Source organism: Channa argus, chromosome 23, assembly GCF_033026475.1.
Source record: "Channa argus isolate prfri chromosome 23, Channa argus male v1.0, whole genome shotgun sequence".
In the NCBI taxonomy this organism is placed as follows: domain Eukaryota; kingdom Metazoa; phylum Chordata; class Actinopteri; order Anabantiformes; family Channidae; genus Channa; species Channa argus.
In genome coordinates this window covers 5410147-5427923 of record NC_090219.1, presented here as the reverse complement: position 1 = coordinate 5427923, position 17777 = coordinate 5410147, and the positions used below count along the sequence as shown (strand labels likewise).

The 17777-nt window shown below is 38.6% G+C and overlaps 1 protein-coding gene across 2 annotated transcripts in view; it reads left to right on the top strand.

Moving 5' to 3' along the window:
* The window catches only part of LOC137108692 (interleukin-1 receptor accessory protein-like 1), a 233356-nt gene that overhangs the window by 16777 nt on the left and 198802 nt on the right, over positions 1 to 17777 (top strand). For both annotated transcript variants that reach the window (XM_067493597.1, XM_067493596.1), the window contains exon 2: positions 1278 to 1374. In XM_067493597.1, coding sequence (XP_067349698.1) covers positions 1293 to 1374 — 82 coding nt within the window. In that variant the 5' untranslated portion in view covers positions 1278 to 1292. The remainder of the gene's footprint in view (positions 1 to 1277; positions 1375 to 17777) is intronic.

The window sequence follows — 17777 nt, the reverse complement described above, 5'->3', positions numbered from 1 at the left end:
ACAATATCAGTGTGAGCTCAAAGGAGACTGAGCAAAACTGGTGATTCAGTCATTTTTCTCAATGTTCAAACAAAAGAAAATGACCACAGCTTTTGTGCTACTGTTGCAGGCTTGTGCCCAACATGGAAAACTAATTAAAAAGGTTTTTGTGTTGTGGCGTCTAGCTTTACTAAGGTGGCATTGGTTGCAGGAAGCAAGGGCCAATAACAAAATACTTTTTGACAAGGAGACAATGTTGCCATCTTTGGCTGCTGGCCACATTCGCATACCTTTTCAGGGTTTCCCCTCTTGGCCGTAAAATGCCAATCGAGGTGCCCTTGTAGGCTACGTGGAAATCTTGTTGAGCCATAGCAGAGATGGCAGGTTTGTCTATGGCAGAATGATCCTTTAGTAGCCAAACCCAAATAGGAATTATAGTCCAGTTAATGTGTTCATTCAGCAAGTGTATTAATTAATGCTATAAGCTGCACATCAGAATAAACACCAATACCATATTATATAGTGGGTTATGTACACTTAGTTGTTGAAGCATCTAACTAATATTTATTCTAAGGCTGAAAGAGATATTGTTGGGACAAAAATATAATTTAAAAATTGTGTTGGTCTGATATATGAATAAACATTATGTACAGCATATTTTGGCCATATTTGCATCTGGTTACGGTACAGGCTACAGATAAGCCACTTGCACCTGTGCTTTTGTCAATAATTTTTTAAGCTGTCACAACAATTGCTGTTGAAGAATGTTGGTTGTTATATAGTTAGTAGTTGTATATTAGTCCAGATTTATATTTTATCAACTATTATGTACTAGCTGTGTAAAACATTTATGTTAACAGAGTGATAAAATGCAAAACTGGGCACCCGATTATGTCATGTTGTTTAAGAGAGAGATTAGATTAGTACTGTCGGTAGATGACAAAGCAGCAAAGCCAGGTTTGCCTTGATAGAGATACATCTTGACATTTGTATCATCAAGTGATGTTCTATGATTATACAGTGAGTCCCTGAAGAGACACTGTTATAAATAAAGCATAGACAGACAAACATGGTAGAGAACTGAATCTGCACATACAGGTGGTCTGCCTGACTTTATTACTTAAAAATGTTTTGTAATTATTGAATTATAACATGCAGGGTTTATTTATTTTATTTTCACACTTTGATCGAGCATCCACTGCTAAAATTGGTGTGCCCGTTTTATGATTTGGTTTAGAATATTCACAAACTGCCTCAGTATAGAATAATAATTTTGTAATAACTTTGTTTCTTTGTAGGACTGGTAAAAAAAAATGAAAGCTCCCATTCCTCTTCTGATCCTGCTTCATGCCGTTGTGGTCCATTGCCTGAAAGTGGTGTCGAAGAGAGGCTCAGGTAAGTCTTTTTACCACAACTACTGTATTTTCCTACTGTTCTAATGAAACAAAGAGAAAACCGAAACAGAAAAAGCTACTTAAGTTTTTATTTTACTCACAATATCCAACATATTTACAACAGCTGCATTAATTGGAGCAGACGGTCCCTGGAACATACCAAGATTATAAGGCTCTGCTTATTTCTGATCACCTTGTGTAGTTAGAGCTGAAGGCTCCAGTAATGATGAAAAACAGAACTGTCCTGTTTCAATTTCCTCTTAATGCATAAGGTTATAACCCCATTCTCAAAGGGTTTACAGCATACTGCTAAATTACATAACAAGAGGAGACAAATGCTGTGATTTATTTGTTTTTTTTAAATACACAACTTTTTACATAGTGTTTTAGTTTGTTTTGTTGGTCATTGCTATGCTATTTGCAACAATTCACTGTTCTTCCTAAACCATGGTATTATCAAACATAGCCAGCAGATGCAATGAACACAACGCATTTGAGTAGTTTTGTAATATTACAGAGAATGGAGGTGAGCCAATGATCTTGGTCCAGTCACATGTAATAATGTCTGCGTGTCTCAAATCGGGCCCTAGGTTAAAGGCTATCAGTGAGTGGGTGGTTGAACAAATAGGATAGTTTCTTTCAGTGTTCATGAAGCATTTTGCATGAAAGATTTTAGCCTTAGTCAAATTCTGCCTATTACAATGTTTGTTGCACCTCATGCTTTTATAGATTGAAGAATAATTATGTTTTACAAGAGAATAGATGCAAACTAGAAAAACATTTACATAGGCTAACATGAAACATAAAGAGGTCTTCTGGCAATCTGTTTTATTTACTATCCAGAGGCTGCTTGCGTCTGGGTTCTACCTCTGCATAGTAGACAAAGGTGTACGAATGGCCCAAGGCTCATCAAAGGCTTTTCTGCTTTTTGAGCCGAAGTCCCTTGGGCTATCTCCTCGGCTGCTTCCCGAGCCATTGCCTTGGGCAAGGATTCGAAACATATCCACTGATAAATGAACACCCTATTTGAGCCAGAATGCCTTTTTGTTCCTTCACTTTTAGATTGTACAGCTTTATTAGAAGCCAAACTGCTTGCAAGTTAAAGCACCATTGTAAAAGCGATTCTGGGCAATGAAATCCAGTTTGAAATTGCTTTTATTTTATGGAATGGAAAGAAACAGTAAGGGCAGGGAGGTGAGTATCATAGTATGATGGCAGGTATATTTTTGGGAAAAAAAACACCATTTACAATTTCTTTGTTTATAAGACAACACTTAAGCAGTTTGGTTGTATTCTTAATTTTTTTTTTCAGGTTGAATAAAATCAGGCTGATAGTATCATCACAATACCTAAATGCCAAATACAGTGTGGTTTTCTTATTTGTATCTGCGATTTCATTAGAAAATATGTGGGCAGAGTTGAAATTCATTAGTTACTGATTAAATCTGTAATTAGATAACACGAGCTTCAGACAAACTCTGTAATGTCCCATTTCTTATGTTTACATTTATTTAAAAAATATCACTGTAGACAATCAAACCTGTATCAGGCCATTAAAGGAAATTAAAGGACTTCATTGACGCCCTCAGGGACAATGAATGTTGCTCGCTTTCCCTCGCACTGGGTTTACACATGCACACAAATAAACCCACACAAACTCTGGAAACCCCTGAACAGTGCTGCATGTGCATGGCCATTATCTGCAGATGATTAAATTCAGAACAGCAAGCTTTGAGTAATGCTTCGTCTGCATTTGTACTCAGGGTGGAACGCTTCAAAAACATACAATGTATATCTGCCATACTAATCCTCAGCATGCATATGTAGGAGAACATATCCATTTGTCCTCTGCTGTGGTTCCTCTTTGTTAGAATGCTGATATGGCCTGAACGGTTGGGTGAACAGAATAATTATGTATATTTTTGCTTAAAACAGCACATCGAGTTAGATGTTAAAGTAAAACCGTATTCTTGAATACTGTTACAACGTTGTATCTTGTCAGTCCGTGATGTACAATCTACAGTCTACCATTCATTTCAGCAGTTACTTTGGGCTTCAGTGCCCTGTCGTTTGTCAAGTATGAAGTGTCTTGTGGTAGCTTTGAATTCTGCTGCATCGAAGTTGTTGAGCATGTAGAGTTTGGTAGTTGTTTGTGGCCTTTATATGCAAAATGATGAGTGTATTAATATTGTTTTTGCTCTTTGGTTATGTGTACACTTGATCCAAATAAGTCTGATGTGGTACAAAAATTTGCTGGTACTTGAGGTATCTGTATGATGTCACAGTACACATACAAACTGAAGTAAAATGGTTTGTACCTGTTTCAAAAACCTAGATTGGAGCAGACAGACACTGAGTATCAGACTGTTAAAGCTTTTATGAAATACTTGCTGTACTTCAGCAAAACAATAATATGCTGTAAATCTGTCTGGTCATTTAAGCAAACAGAAGTTAGCTCCTTCTAAATTTGGGAAATCGTGAATAAAATCTTGGTTAGGTGGTGTGTTTATATTGCATTATTCTTTAAAAAGATAGTTCTGCAGTCTGAAAATGGCTTTTGGTGTTATAGTTTTGAACACACAATTAGCTCCCTTGTTGGCTACTGGTGCCTTACTGCAAAATAGATGTCCGTTACTTGGTGGTAAGCTGAATAGAGCAGAATCCTATTTCTGTGCATATAGCTTCATTTTATTTGATTTGAAATAGAAACTCAGGAGTTCATGTAAGGTCTCACTTTACTTTCCCTGAAGTAATAACTATGCAGTTATTCTTTTCTGACTTCTGAACATGGATTACAATCATAGTCAGAAGGAGCTTCAGAGGTTGCAGAGAATGACTTTAGGCACTGATGCCAGAATACAGAATAGAATAAAAAGGGCATGCACCTGCATTTCAAAAGTGACTAAGCAAGCTGAATATTACCTAAATATGGTGATAGTAGTTTTCTAAAATATTTCACGGGCATCGGCATTCATCTGCATTATGTGAACTGCTATGTCTGCTTATCTTTGGTATTCAGAGCTTTATGCAATACCTGTATTACCCAGGCATCACGAGTTTTGGTCATACACATTTATTGCGATGCCTCTTGCTCAGGGAACAGTTCAGCAGCATGTAGCATGTTTGTTAACACACATTTGATGCCTTAAGAACTAAACCTGTTGTGTTTTTTTTTCATCCAACGAGGCCATGCTTTTTTTTTTGTCTTTAAGCAGTGAAAAACTAGAGCAATAGTCAGGGAATTTTTCATGGCTTCATTTCACTTCATTTCATGGTATTTTAACATTGTTTAATTTGAAACCAAACTGAAATTTAAGTTTTAGTTAACATTACATAGTAGTTAGGAAGCCATTTTAATTTATAAGCAGGGAAGCCGGGGAAAGTGTCACTGGCCACTTACGCCCGTGATCACTGCAGAGACAATAGCTTTGTCTAATCACAATAACTGCATGTTTTTAAAATCATCACAAACAAACATTTCTATTTTATATTCACTAAAAGTCGCGCCTTAACAAAACTGTTAGCACATGTCCCCACAGTGAACACTGCTGACAGTAGATTCACCATCATATTCCCTGGCATTGATTGTGATGAATTTAGCCTCTCACCTCCCCTCTGCTGTATAGCCATTAGTTCCCATTTTTTTGCCAGACATTGATGAGTCCCTAGACAAATGAGGCTTACCTTTCCACAGTCTCCCAGTAACTCCAGCAATATATTACCCAAAAGACTTGCTCAGTGTGAATGCATCATTTTGTTATGTGAAACGCTTTTCTCCGACATGTGTTCCCAATCTAAAATAGAATACATAATCACCTTTCCACTACTAGTTTCTATAACGGATAGTCCGAGGCCCCGGCTTGTCACTCTGATGAAGAGTAGCAGTATATTAAAAAAAACGCCACCACAACAAGACCTTGGTTGCCATTAGATAGCAGCTGCTCATCATCCGTCTCTCCCCGTGTATTTATCTACTGCCGCTACAGTAGATTCACAACATATATTTTTTCTTTTCTTCACTGAGTACTTCTTTCTTGGAGGAGGAAGAATCAAGGACATAGTGACAGTCAATTAAATTTACAGTCTTCACACCCATCACAGTGCACAACTCTGGGAGGATGTCAACATTAATACGTCAGTTAAAGGATAAAATCTCTCCCCCACACATTAATGGGACTACTTGCAATTTGACCAATAATAAGGCCCTTCTTAATTGAACAAGACAGTGATTCCTAACAGGGCACATCAGCACATAGCACAAATTCAATTATGGCAAGCCACTTGACTTTGTAATTGATATGAAAGGACGTTAAATATGGCAGGAAGCTATCAGCAGGAACCTTGAGGGAGAGACAAGGCACAGCAGGAGTGACCCTTTCCACTTTGTCAGTTTTTTACAAATGAAAATGATTGAATGTTAAATAATTCTTGCAAAAGTAATAAAAATTAATATTGCAACATTTAGTAAGTACCATGAGATCGATTAAACACCACTTGAAGTTGTCTATGATAACAGCTGGAGATAAAAAGACTTCAAATTAAGTTTCAATTTTTTTCTGAAACAAATTCAGGAAATCTCAGCTCAGATTGAAAACTGGAAGCTAAAATTCAAGCACTTGCACCCCCTCTCTTTCCACCACATACACACACACAGAGGCACACATCCCTGCATACCCACGGTTCATCTTCCCTCAGTCAATACCGCATACCTGCCACAAATGTTGAATGATTGCCTCCACTGCACTGCCTGTTCGTTGCAGGGGAGATTGATCAAACACATGATATTAGAAATGAAATGGCTTGCCACACGGAGTTGTTTTACCTCCTGCTGCTCAGAGAGAGAGAAGCCACTCAACAAGTGTGCCACATATAGGTTTCTTGACAACTGAGGTTACTATGGATGTCATGTTTGGGTTTGGTGACACATGACGCAGCCTTACGTGCGAGTTGAATGTCGATTTATCACTTGATTTATGAGTGAATTAGTCTCTCTGTGGCCTTTTTCCTGACCTGTAATAATGTCACAGCACCACAGCAATTGTGGTGGCTGCAGCTTGGTGAAGATGCAGTGTGTAGCTGTGGGTTGAAGCGTTTAAAGCACAGTCAGCAAACCCGTCACCCAAATCCACAGAGGTTCAAGGGTGCCAAAACCTTTGCAGATTTGGGTGTGCAATTTTTTTTTCCAAGGACATCAGGTTGAATGCAACCCCTCCTTTGGATGACCATGATGTCCTTTACCTATGAAGATTGGTTGAAACACACCTCCTTTAATTGTGTCACCCCATTAAATGATCATCATTACTTTTCTATAAACACCAAACACCATGTCGTTTATCTTTCCCTCCATTTTGTTTAAAATGTCTTCACATTGTGAACTGGGATAATAAATAACGCTGTGCTTTGTTTTCTACTGACATCAAGATGATTGTTATTTTGTAGCTGATTTTGCTACTATTTTATCAAAGACAAAAGGTTGTTGAAGCATTTAGGTCTACATACTGTACATACTGTACATCCATAAATATCTCACCCATGATCTTGCAGGCTGATAAAAATTTGCCAGCTCTATTGTCAAATTTAAACACAGTTAGTCACTATTATACTAAAAAAACATGAAGCAAAATGCAGAAAGAGACTAGTTGAATTTATGTTTTATTCTCTCTCTGGCATTTTTTTCACATCAACTGAAAATATAAATGGTCCTCTATTTCTGCGTATGCATGGGCAGAAATAGTAGTAGTAGTAGGCAGTGGTCCTTCTCATGCTTGATGTCCATGAAGGATGCTTGGTCAAGGACAAACAGCTTGGCTGCTCTCTTTAGAGGCAACATCTCTGGAGATGTAAGCATCAGGGAGACACTCAGGGTCCATGGGAGTTGCTGCAGCAGCTGTAGCATCAACCTTCTCATCTGTCGGGATCAGGAGGCCGGCAAACCACTGATACAGAAACTTCAGGAGGACTGGTGCAATTTGCTTTTTCACAGTGTTGCACTGCAGATGTGCCTTGATAATCAACAACACATAAAACTGACTTTAAAGTGGATTTGCTGGTGTATGTGACTGTTAGTGGCAAGAAGACTTTCAGGAGATTGTCAATCACTGGTGTAGAAAATATGCACATTAATCAATAATTTTTCCTCATTGTAGGGCACCTGATCAATGAGGATCACTTCTTTTAAACCAGTTAATCACTGATTAACCAGAACAAATGGATCACTCACACATCAAGGCAGTGAATTGTCCAGATAATTGATCTCTGTCTGTTATCACCAAAAGAATAAACAACACATCATTGAACATATAAATTCATATTTATTGATTTAATAACTACAAAGATAAATGCAGGTTATGATAGAAGAAAATAAGATTAATCCAGGTACTTACGAAAGGCTTAAAATTAGTTGATATTGATTAAGGTTTTAGAAAACATCGCTGTAGTGATTAAAATTGTGGTTTATCACAGGACATCAGCTTTTGATAAAGTTTAAACATGGAGTTAAGTTTGGCCTGCTTGAACGTCACTATGGTCCTTTTCGGGATGAGAAGGAGAGGCAGGGCATTTCGAGACACCGTCAGGGTCTTCACACCCGAAGGACCTTTTCCTCACCTAGGCAACCACAGTTTGCAGAGTTTAGCAAAGGAGGGAGAAGCAGCGTTGTGTCCATATTGACACCAAAGAGACGTAGGCATGTGAGTGTGACGCAGACTGGCGAATGACCAAATACATTTTATTCTCTCTCCTCCTATTTCTGTAACCACGCTCATATTGTTTATCTGTTGTTCTGCTGCAGTAAACTATTTGGTGATTCCCAGAAGGCGGTTTGGCTTCTGTTTTCTCATTAAAGTTTTCTTGTTTAGGATGATGATAATGAGAGCAAAACAGCGCTAGAACAAATCACGTTATCAAAATAACTTTTACTTGATGAATAAAAAAACATCACCAGCTGGCTGCAGTAATTCCCAGCTAAAACCAATTTTACTTGAGAATAAAAAATGACACGTATGATTTTACCTGGATAACGTTAGACTGATGTGATCACATACACACTGATACAGCCACAGCCACTAATTCTTTAGTTTCCCTAGATTTTGTCTTGATATGTACCCTTCCCTTCTGCAATCGGGCTAGTTTCTGTCCTCATTGGAGTAAATTTCTGTTGGCATTCAATTTCTCTTTTTATTTACAAATACAGGTGAAACCGTTTATCTGCTTGCCACACTCCCTCTCATCTTGTTGCATTTGTGCCCAGCCTTAATATAAAATGTGACTGGTCTTGCCTAATACTAAATATATCCTTTACTCCAGTACGTTGGTCGTGTAAATACAGTACTACTGATACTTTACGTTGTCTTATGGACTATGATGTGTGCGTAGTGTAAGCTGAGTGGCACCTACAGACCATATACTGTAATCACATGCCATCCTGCGGGACAAAAGATGAGCAATTGGCGTAAAAGTGACATGCGACAGAGACAGACACTTTAAATGGCTATATCTGTATACCAGAGATGACCTGCTTAATATCAGACGATCTACTCCACATAGTCTTTTACCAGTCTTAATATATATCCAGAAATGTAATTTTAAATCTTAGTTGGGGGACTCGTGGCTGTCTGTGGATCCTAGGGGAAACTGCTCTGGCACATGTGTGAAGCTACAGCAGCGGGAATTTCGCATAGCGCTCATTAATGTATCTTGTAAGTATCTGCTCCCTGCAACAAAACGGACAAACTGCTATTTCTGAATAGAACAAACATGGACTTTGCACTTTCTGCTTTGATCTGCTCCAATGAAACCTGGCCCAGCACATCCATCCTGGACAATGCACTGCAGCTGCTGGGCTTTCACCTGCACCAAGTGGACTGTGTAACAGAGCTACAGGGAGCATGAGAGGAGGCAGACTCTGCTTTCAACCAATGAAAGTTGACGTATCAATGTCAATGTGTTAAGTAGATCCTGCAGTTAGAACTTCTAAACTTTATTTGTAACTGTAAACCATTTTATTCTCCATAAAATAATAGAGGAAGCATAATAATGGGGCTAGATGCCTATAAATTTGGTGACAAAGGAGCTCAAGGTGGCCGAGAGAAACTGCTCAAATGTTCAAAAACAGCGTTTCTTGGTGATGCCACAATAGTGTGTAGAGCATTGCAAGACAGCGTTTCCCTTCGAAGGCATGGTGACAAGAGGATAATAGAGGTTTGGTTCTCTTTCAGTACCTTTTGGTTGGTAAATTCCATATAGGGTCAAGTAAAACAAGTGAATATTAATACGATGTATTTATTGCACGCAAATAATTTCTTCTGTATGGCTCACTGGGGGCCTCAATTAAAGCCTTCTTGGATGTTCCTCCTCTAACTGGCTGTTTATGGTGATGGCATATACAACAGAATATTTCTGCCAATCCTGCCAGTTAGAAAAGACATGACTGAAGACATTAACCGTACTATTTTCATAAATATCGCATTTTTAAAAACTGAATTATAATAAAAATGTAACTTTTGTTTTGCTTACCATGTGTAGTCTGATATATCAGGTTCAAACTTAAACATCCCATCAATACAATTTAATATTGCTTATGTGTGGATTTGTGTTAACAGCACAAAATCGCATTGTCAGATCTAATGTCAGTGCTCTGCATTGTAAACATTAAATGCATCCAGTTTCAGGTCACTTGCACGCACACACCTGCAGAACAAGGACACCATGGAGGAGCTGACAAGAGAAATGTGCACTTCAGTTGTGTTTATACAAAGGCCTTCCTGCAGGGTTGTGTGGAGGTGTGACCATGTAAGTTTGTGTTTTAGAACATAAATGCTGTGTAATGATGAGAAAAGCTTGTTTCTCTGTTTTACGTAGTTGTTCTGGCTAATGCCGCTCCCTCTCTTCATTCACTCATTATGTCACTCTACCGCTGCTCCTGCTGTCACCGAGCTGGGGAGGGAGGGAAAACTGGTGCGTTTAAGGACCGCAACGGACAAATCATACGGTCTTTAGTTAGTCAACAATGGCTGTCTCTTTTTAACGGCTGCTTCTCATTCTCCCAGTAAAAAGGGATTGGAGTGGATGTAGGACAGGCAGTGAAATTTTAACACAACATTAACAAGAATGGCTCTCAGAATCCCCTCATACCTACCTGTGAGATGTTAAAAAGAAGCAGATTGATTGTGGTCGTAAAATCACTAGATAAATTTTTTTTTTTTGCCTATTGTGTAGGCATGGTGGGGGGTCTCATTGGCAGGGCCGGCCGCCATGCTTGTACCGATATAAGGGAACATTTTGCAGGATGTTACAAATTACAGAAGCCACCAATATAAACTCAGCCCCTCTTGTCAGGAAGCCTGTGCTGGTCAGCTGCCCCCAGTCTTCACTCAAATTTTCAGAAAATCAGCAGGTTGGGAAAAGTTACATCCTGCTCATGGCAAACCAGTACTGTTAATGAGTTGGATGAGTCCTCTGCTCTTCACCCTCTACACAAACAACTGCACCTAATGCTACTCTTTAACTGTCAAAGTCCTAAATTTTAGATGACACAAGCGTTATTGGTCTGATCAAAGATGAGGCTGAGACAACGCACAGATGGGAAGTTGATCAGCTGGCACTGTGGTGCACTAAAAACAAACTGGAGCTGAATATGCTTAAGACTGTGGAAATGACAGTGGGTTTCTAGAGGACCCCACACACGCAACCTCACACTCACACCAAATTGCAGGTATCAAGAACTGATGGAAGAATGATCGGTACTCCCCTGTCCAATGACTTGAACATAATGAGAGCCAGGAAGGAAATCACCACAGACCCCTTTTTACCCTTCAGACAACCTCTTCCAGCTTCTCCCCACTGGCAGACGTTGCAGAGCCCAGTTTCTCATTTACAACTAACCTACTACTTACTGTGACACTGCTGCTATCCATGTTTTACTCTAAACACTGCATATAATAATACAACCCCATTCAAAAAATGTATTATTGGAATTGGAATTATGTTTAAACCCTAAATACAAACAGAATGCAATGATTTGCAAATCTCATCAACCTGTATTGTATTCGCAGTAGAACATAAACAACATATCAGATGTTGAACCTGAGATATTTCACCATTTCATGGAAAAATCCATCCATCCCCTTAGCTCATATACCTCACACACGACTAAATGCACTCCCCCCAAATTGTTTTCTAACTGCCAAACACACTGCACCTATCTTTGCCTTCTTTAGATAATTATTATGTTGTCTGTTGTCTTTTCTATGTTTTATTATAAGTTATATGTTCTTAAAAGCTGTCAACAACCAGAAGAAATACCCTGTATGTTTTGGCTTTCTTGGCCAATATAGCTGATTGTGATTTTGATTCGGATTGTTCAGCTTTTATGAAACATGCAACATAGTTTATAAAGATATGGATGGCTTACATGGATGGCTTGGTAAAGCACATGAATGCTTTACAATCCTTGTTTGAATCCAAAAAGCGAGTTTACCAACCACGTGGAGCCCCTTTCAGACATGCACTGGAATTCAGACATTACACCCCCTCCAGATAAAGTCTGTGTATGTGCGAAGTCTGTTGGCCGTTACTCTGATTTTACCCAGCCAGCTCCCTTGTGCTGTCCGGATTATCTCCATCCAAGCTCATTTGTGAATAGAGGAAGTAATATTCTGGAGAATTCGCAACAAGTGAATGGGCGTGATGATGACGTCCATTTCCTGCAACTGCCGCGAAACCAGGCAAATGCAAACACCCAAAGGTAAAGAACTCATTCATTCATAAAAACAAAACAATGTTGAACAGCAAGGACAATGAAATTCGTGAACTACTGTCGGTAAGAGCAGACCTGGAAGTCGTCAAACAAATTCAACTTACCGCACAAGATTCTGTGCTATACGACTGGATTATGAAGCAAAGCTTTCATAGCCTGCCCCCTGCTTGAAGTGCCCGAGCACCACCCCTCGCCCAAATGCATGGAGTATTTCTTCACAAGTGAGAACACATCTTGCATGGACTGTCTCCCAATGTTGGTTACTTGTCTGAAAGGGAAACTCCTAACCATGTCAGGACCTGATCATCCAGACATTCTCAAGCGTTCATGTCTGAAACAGGCTTCAGAGTCTGTATAAATGAATATTGCTAAAGTCTAATTTTGCATAGTAAGTATTTTAATGAAGCTTTTCTCAGTATTGTAAACACAATAATGCCTACTTTAAGTTAGTATTTCTGCGCTCCAGATATGAAAAGGACATGTCCTCTTTTAAACACTGTGTATATTTTTATCAATATCATAAATACATACAATCATGGTAACATTTAATAATCGTTGAACAATTCTATTTATAGTGAGTTGCACTTCAGGCCAGTCAAGAAATGTAAGAAATGTCACAGGGGGTGATGGTGGCCCATGAGGTAGAGCAGTTATCCATCAGTCAAAGTGTCTGACTGAACCCCAGGTTAGTTGCTCCTGGTGGCTACTGGCCACCTGCATAGCATCTCTCCCGTTGGTGTTTGTGCATGTGATTGTTATTGTGAATGGGTGAATAGGAAAAAATGTAAAGCGCCTATAGATTTACATAAGCTGGTTTAACAAAGTGATAACCTCATCTTGCACATTGCCTTCTTGCTCATCAATGTCACAAATTGTTCACCAGGGTGTTTCAGTCTAAAGAACCAAATTGCTTGAAAAGCCTGCCTTTGCAAAAAAAAAAGAAAAAAAATTGGCTGGGTCTAGAATTAACTAATTAACCAATCTCAAGTGAAAGTACATATAAATATAATTCAACCATCCTCTTTACCGTGTATCCTATTCAGGGTCGCAGGGGTGCTGGAGCTGATCCCAGCTTTCATGGGCAAAAAGGACAGCCATTCTAACAGATAGGGCTGACACAGTGCAGTCTTTTTCTTTAGCTTTAAGCTTAAGCCAGTTTGGCTTGCAGAAAAAATAGGGTTTTAAAAGGTGCTAAACTGACCAATTTTTGGTATTTTGTGACAATAATTTTCTTATATTAATGTTGTTTTTGTGTAATCATTTTAGACCCACGCTTAACTGAAGTTTTTATTTCATGATTTAAGGATAATTGTTCTGTTTAGTTCTAAAAGCTAGAGGGTTAAAAGTTTGAAATATATGCAAACTCTGTGAGTGAAATATTTCACTTCTCACCTGTATGTATTATTTTATCTATTCTTTGTCTTGGCATGTCAGTTGACTTCAGGCTAAATACTATATATTATGTTATCTCCCTTTAAAGATTTCACTCTAAAAGATAATGTGTTCATTTTAGGCTCCCTTAGCAAATTATGCAGCCCACTTTTACCAGCTGGGGCGTTTGGCACTAATTTAAGAGATTATATGTGTGGATGATAATGAGCTTTATTCTAAAGAAGGATTTAAACATGGAGAAGGCTCGCCACTGCTTTATTTAAATAACTGTGGCTCTCAGGTTTAAAGAAGAGGACTTTTGGAAGAATAATAGTTCCCAAAGAAAAAAAGGCAGCTGTGAAAATGAAATATAAATAAGTAACATTTGTAATGAGGTTAGAGCAATTTGGACGTAAACAGAGAAAGGTCCCGGAAATCATTTTAATTCCCCTTCTTTGCCTGGCTCTCACAAAGTTGAGCCACAGGGTAAAATAGAGCTGTGGTCTTCTAGTACGTTGCAAATCGCCTAGAGATGGTGATGGGAATGTAGCCAAAAATATCACGCATTATAACCTGGCACTGCATTGCACACACCCCCACCCCTCTCCCATTCTGTGTTTCTATTTGCCTGTATGTATCTGGCAGTCTCAGCAAAGATTTTATGTAATTATGTTTATAGGTGTTATTTACCACTTATGTCACCTTTGAAATGCTCTTTTTAGTTAATCTAAAAATTAAAAACTGCCTTTCATCTGATTTGTGCTCCTGTCGTGTCTGATCTTTCTGCTGTGTCTGTTTTACCACGTTGCCTGTCTTTATGTTTTTCCTATCATCTCTCCTCAACATCCTGTACATGACAGGATGGTTATTGCTGCCCTTGTTTGGCTACTTTTGACCTGTAGTCTTCACAGGATCACTGGGGAGCCAGATAGATGTTTCAGAATATTTAAAGCAATACATATATGCCTAATCCCATATTAGCGCAACCCAGACATTATTTATTTATGTCTTTCTTTTTGTGTTTCTGCAGCCGGGTCTGGTATTTCTGCACAGTATGTACATGTAACTGGGAAATAGTACCTCTTGTGATATGGATGGAAACCAAACCTTGATGGCTGTAAATTGCACACCTGCAATGTCTGTTTGAGTGGACTAAATAATAGTTTACAGCCCTCCTCGAAACAATAAAAGTTCTACATTTACAAAAGCATTTTTTGTTTTATTTCTGACATTTATGAAAATGTGACAAACTGAAAGTTTGATTTCCACTTCCACATATCTGTGCTGGTATACTATCGTTCAGAAACCTAATGTTTTTTTGTTTGTTTGTTTTTTTTAGTGTGGCAACTCTGAGTGCATTCGTTTTCTATCGATTGTAGCACTTTGTTTTGGTCTAATGCAACTCAGTTAAGTTAGGTTTTTGAGGGAGTTCATTGATTTGAATAGAAACCTTGTCTCTTGTCAGTTTGCAACTTCATCAGCCTCATAGTTCACCTGCTGGTATTTCAACATACGGTACAGGGAATTTAACATGACCTAACCTAAAAATGATCTCTGAATCACTGTTTTTATAATACATTTAAACTATAAAAATACCTCTGTAAATATATGCATTGCTTTTTTATCCATCTTTGTACACCTTAATGCATTGTATATCCAAGACCTTACAGCTCTATTTAGGGATCATTTCTTTTGATTGATGCGTTGGGACAGAAGATGAGTTTTTCAGCTTTTTTCCACATTACTGTCACTGCTACACATAGTCTGCACATTCTCTGTGTGCAAGGATGACAGGGAAGGTGTGTTTGTATTTAAGGCAGTGGTATAGAAGATAAATAAATCAATTGAAAGAAGATTTATCATGCAGGGAGTGTGGCACTCACATGCATTCATTTATGCCGTGAGTAGGAATATGCATTATAGATAAATGTTCGATACAGTAATGAGTGTGTTTTTCCATAAACTGACAGTAAACAGAGGGAATTACCCTTAATGGGGCATACCTTTGTTGTATAATTACATAGCTTATGCAATTTTCCAGGATTAAAATATCTGAACCGTATTGAGTGTTGCAGCAAGATGGATCCTGAAAAGCAATGTTCATTCCCTTTTTATAAGCTCCACTGTTGATGTCACTTCTGTATGTAAAGTCCATGTCTGGAAATTCTTTTTTCCTATGTTGAGGCTAATAATGTATCATGGAGGGTGTTTTTATTACAACTGATATGTGTTCTCGTTTATGTGCTCTGCCTATTTCAACATTGTTTTGTAATGTTAAAACTAAACTAAAGTTACAATATAAAACTTAAGCAAAGTTGTCCATAGGTGTGAATGGTTGACCATCTGTGTATGTCTTGGCCTTGGGAGAGACTGAAGACCTGTTTCAGTTTCGACCAATGACAGCTGAGATATGTTCCAGCCCCCCTGTGACCCTGAACAGGATAAGCAGTTACAGATAATGGATGGGCCGATTGATGGATGGTATTCAGCACATTTCTTGGATCAGTTTGTTCTCACAATTATATCTTTAGTCTATCCCTTTAATCTGTTTTGGGGTAGAGCACTTAAATTCTTAAGTTGAGCTTTGACTGAAATAACCCACTTCCGACTGTGACCTGTTTCTGTACCTATGTCTGCAGAGCTGGAATGTTAACCAATGCTTATACTAGCTACAGTAGAAGCTGATAGGAAGAATGATTAATTAGCCGGCAACTGCATGTCATAAAACAATTACTGAGAACTGACTAAACAACAGAATCTCCTGCACAACAGTTTAACGGCAGCACAAAAACATCCTCCAAAACTAAATCAACTCCTCTGAGTTTGAACACAAACTGAACATTATCACCTTCATAAAGGAGGATTTACTGCAGGACTGTTGGATTAGAGCCTAATAAACATACCGCTGGGTGGAAATTCGTTCATCCATATCTACAAAAGCAAAGTCACCACATAGACTCAATAATATCTACCTTAATTAAACGGAAACTGGGTGACGTTTAAGAAGAATGAAATCAGTCAATGTCACTGATCCCTGTCCTCCTCTGTCTGTTGCTGATGGGGACTCTGCACACAGATACAGCACCTACAAGGGACATGTCTGGTTTGGGAGTGTGGGGGCTGCTGTCTCATTGTCCATGAGAACTTGTGGCATAGATTGAACTGCAGATAAAGTGTGGCACATAGAGCTTTACATAACGTACATCTTTAGCTCTATGTACACTAATGTTTTCGTAGCAATTAGTTTGTAGGCAACAAGCCTGGTGCGGTTAACACATGTTGGATGGGAGAATGCGAGCAGAGCTGAAATTATTGCTTTTTGCATGTTTTGTTAAACATGTCAAACAAATGTTTTGATCCTTTACCTTTAATGCTCTTTAACTCGCAGAGCGTTTTTCTCACATGTACCCGAATCAGTACTAATGTTGTCCGGTCAAGTGGAAGATTAAGTTTGACTTCATCTGAGCCGTCTGCTCCCTCTTTGGAAGCACTGGGGTCACGTAACTGAGCTCTGCCTTTGCCCATACATGCAAAGAGAAGAACCTGCTCCAATAGTATGGTTTTATATTAACTAATTTTGAAATTGTGACTAGTCTTGAAGAATTGATATCCTTTGAAGTCAAAACACAAATATTTATATATATTTGCATGCTCTAGTTAACTTTTTACAACAAAATGCGCGCACTTTAAGATCATTGACCCAAAATTGTCCTAGATTTTGAATCTCCAGAAAACAATTAAAAGTAGGTGTAGACAGGGTGTGTAAATCCAGAGGATGCGGTGGCTGATAATCTGTTCACCAATATGACCTTGTAAGCCATTTGTTAGCTTGTATGGACTGTTAAATAATAAAAAAAAACACTTATGTGATAAACTATGTGATAATGTTGTAGTATGGGAAGTTTGTTTTTTGCCTTCACTGTTATAGTTGTGCATAAGTAACAAGATTTAATTAGACTACCCTTCACAATGAGGTTGTTGTCACTTGAAATGTGAAGTTTTGGGAATGCAGGATGTCTCCTGACAACTTAGCATTTGATGAGGGTGTCAAGATCCCTTGTGTCAGCCAGGCACTCAGCATGTGGCCTTTTTCAATGGCAGCTAAGAACAAAAACACTCTCTTGTTCTCTTTGTACTTATTTCTTCCCTTTTTGTCTTTCCTTTTATTTCCTCTCAGTCTTTTTTTAGTCAAACTGGGATTGGTAAAAGTACAATCAACCTATTTTTAAAAGCAGAGGCCTCGTGAATCCCTACAGGGCTCAAGGAATCCCTGCCAA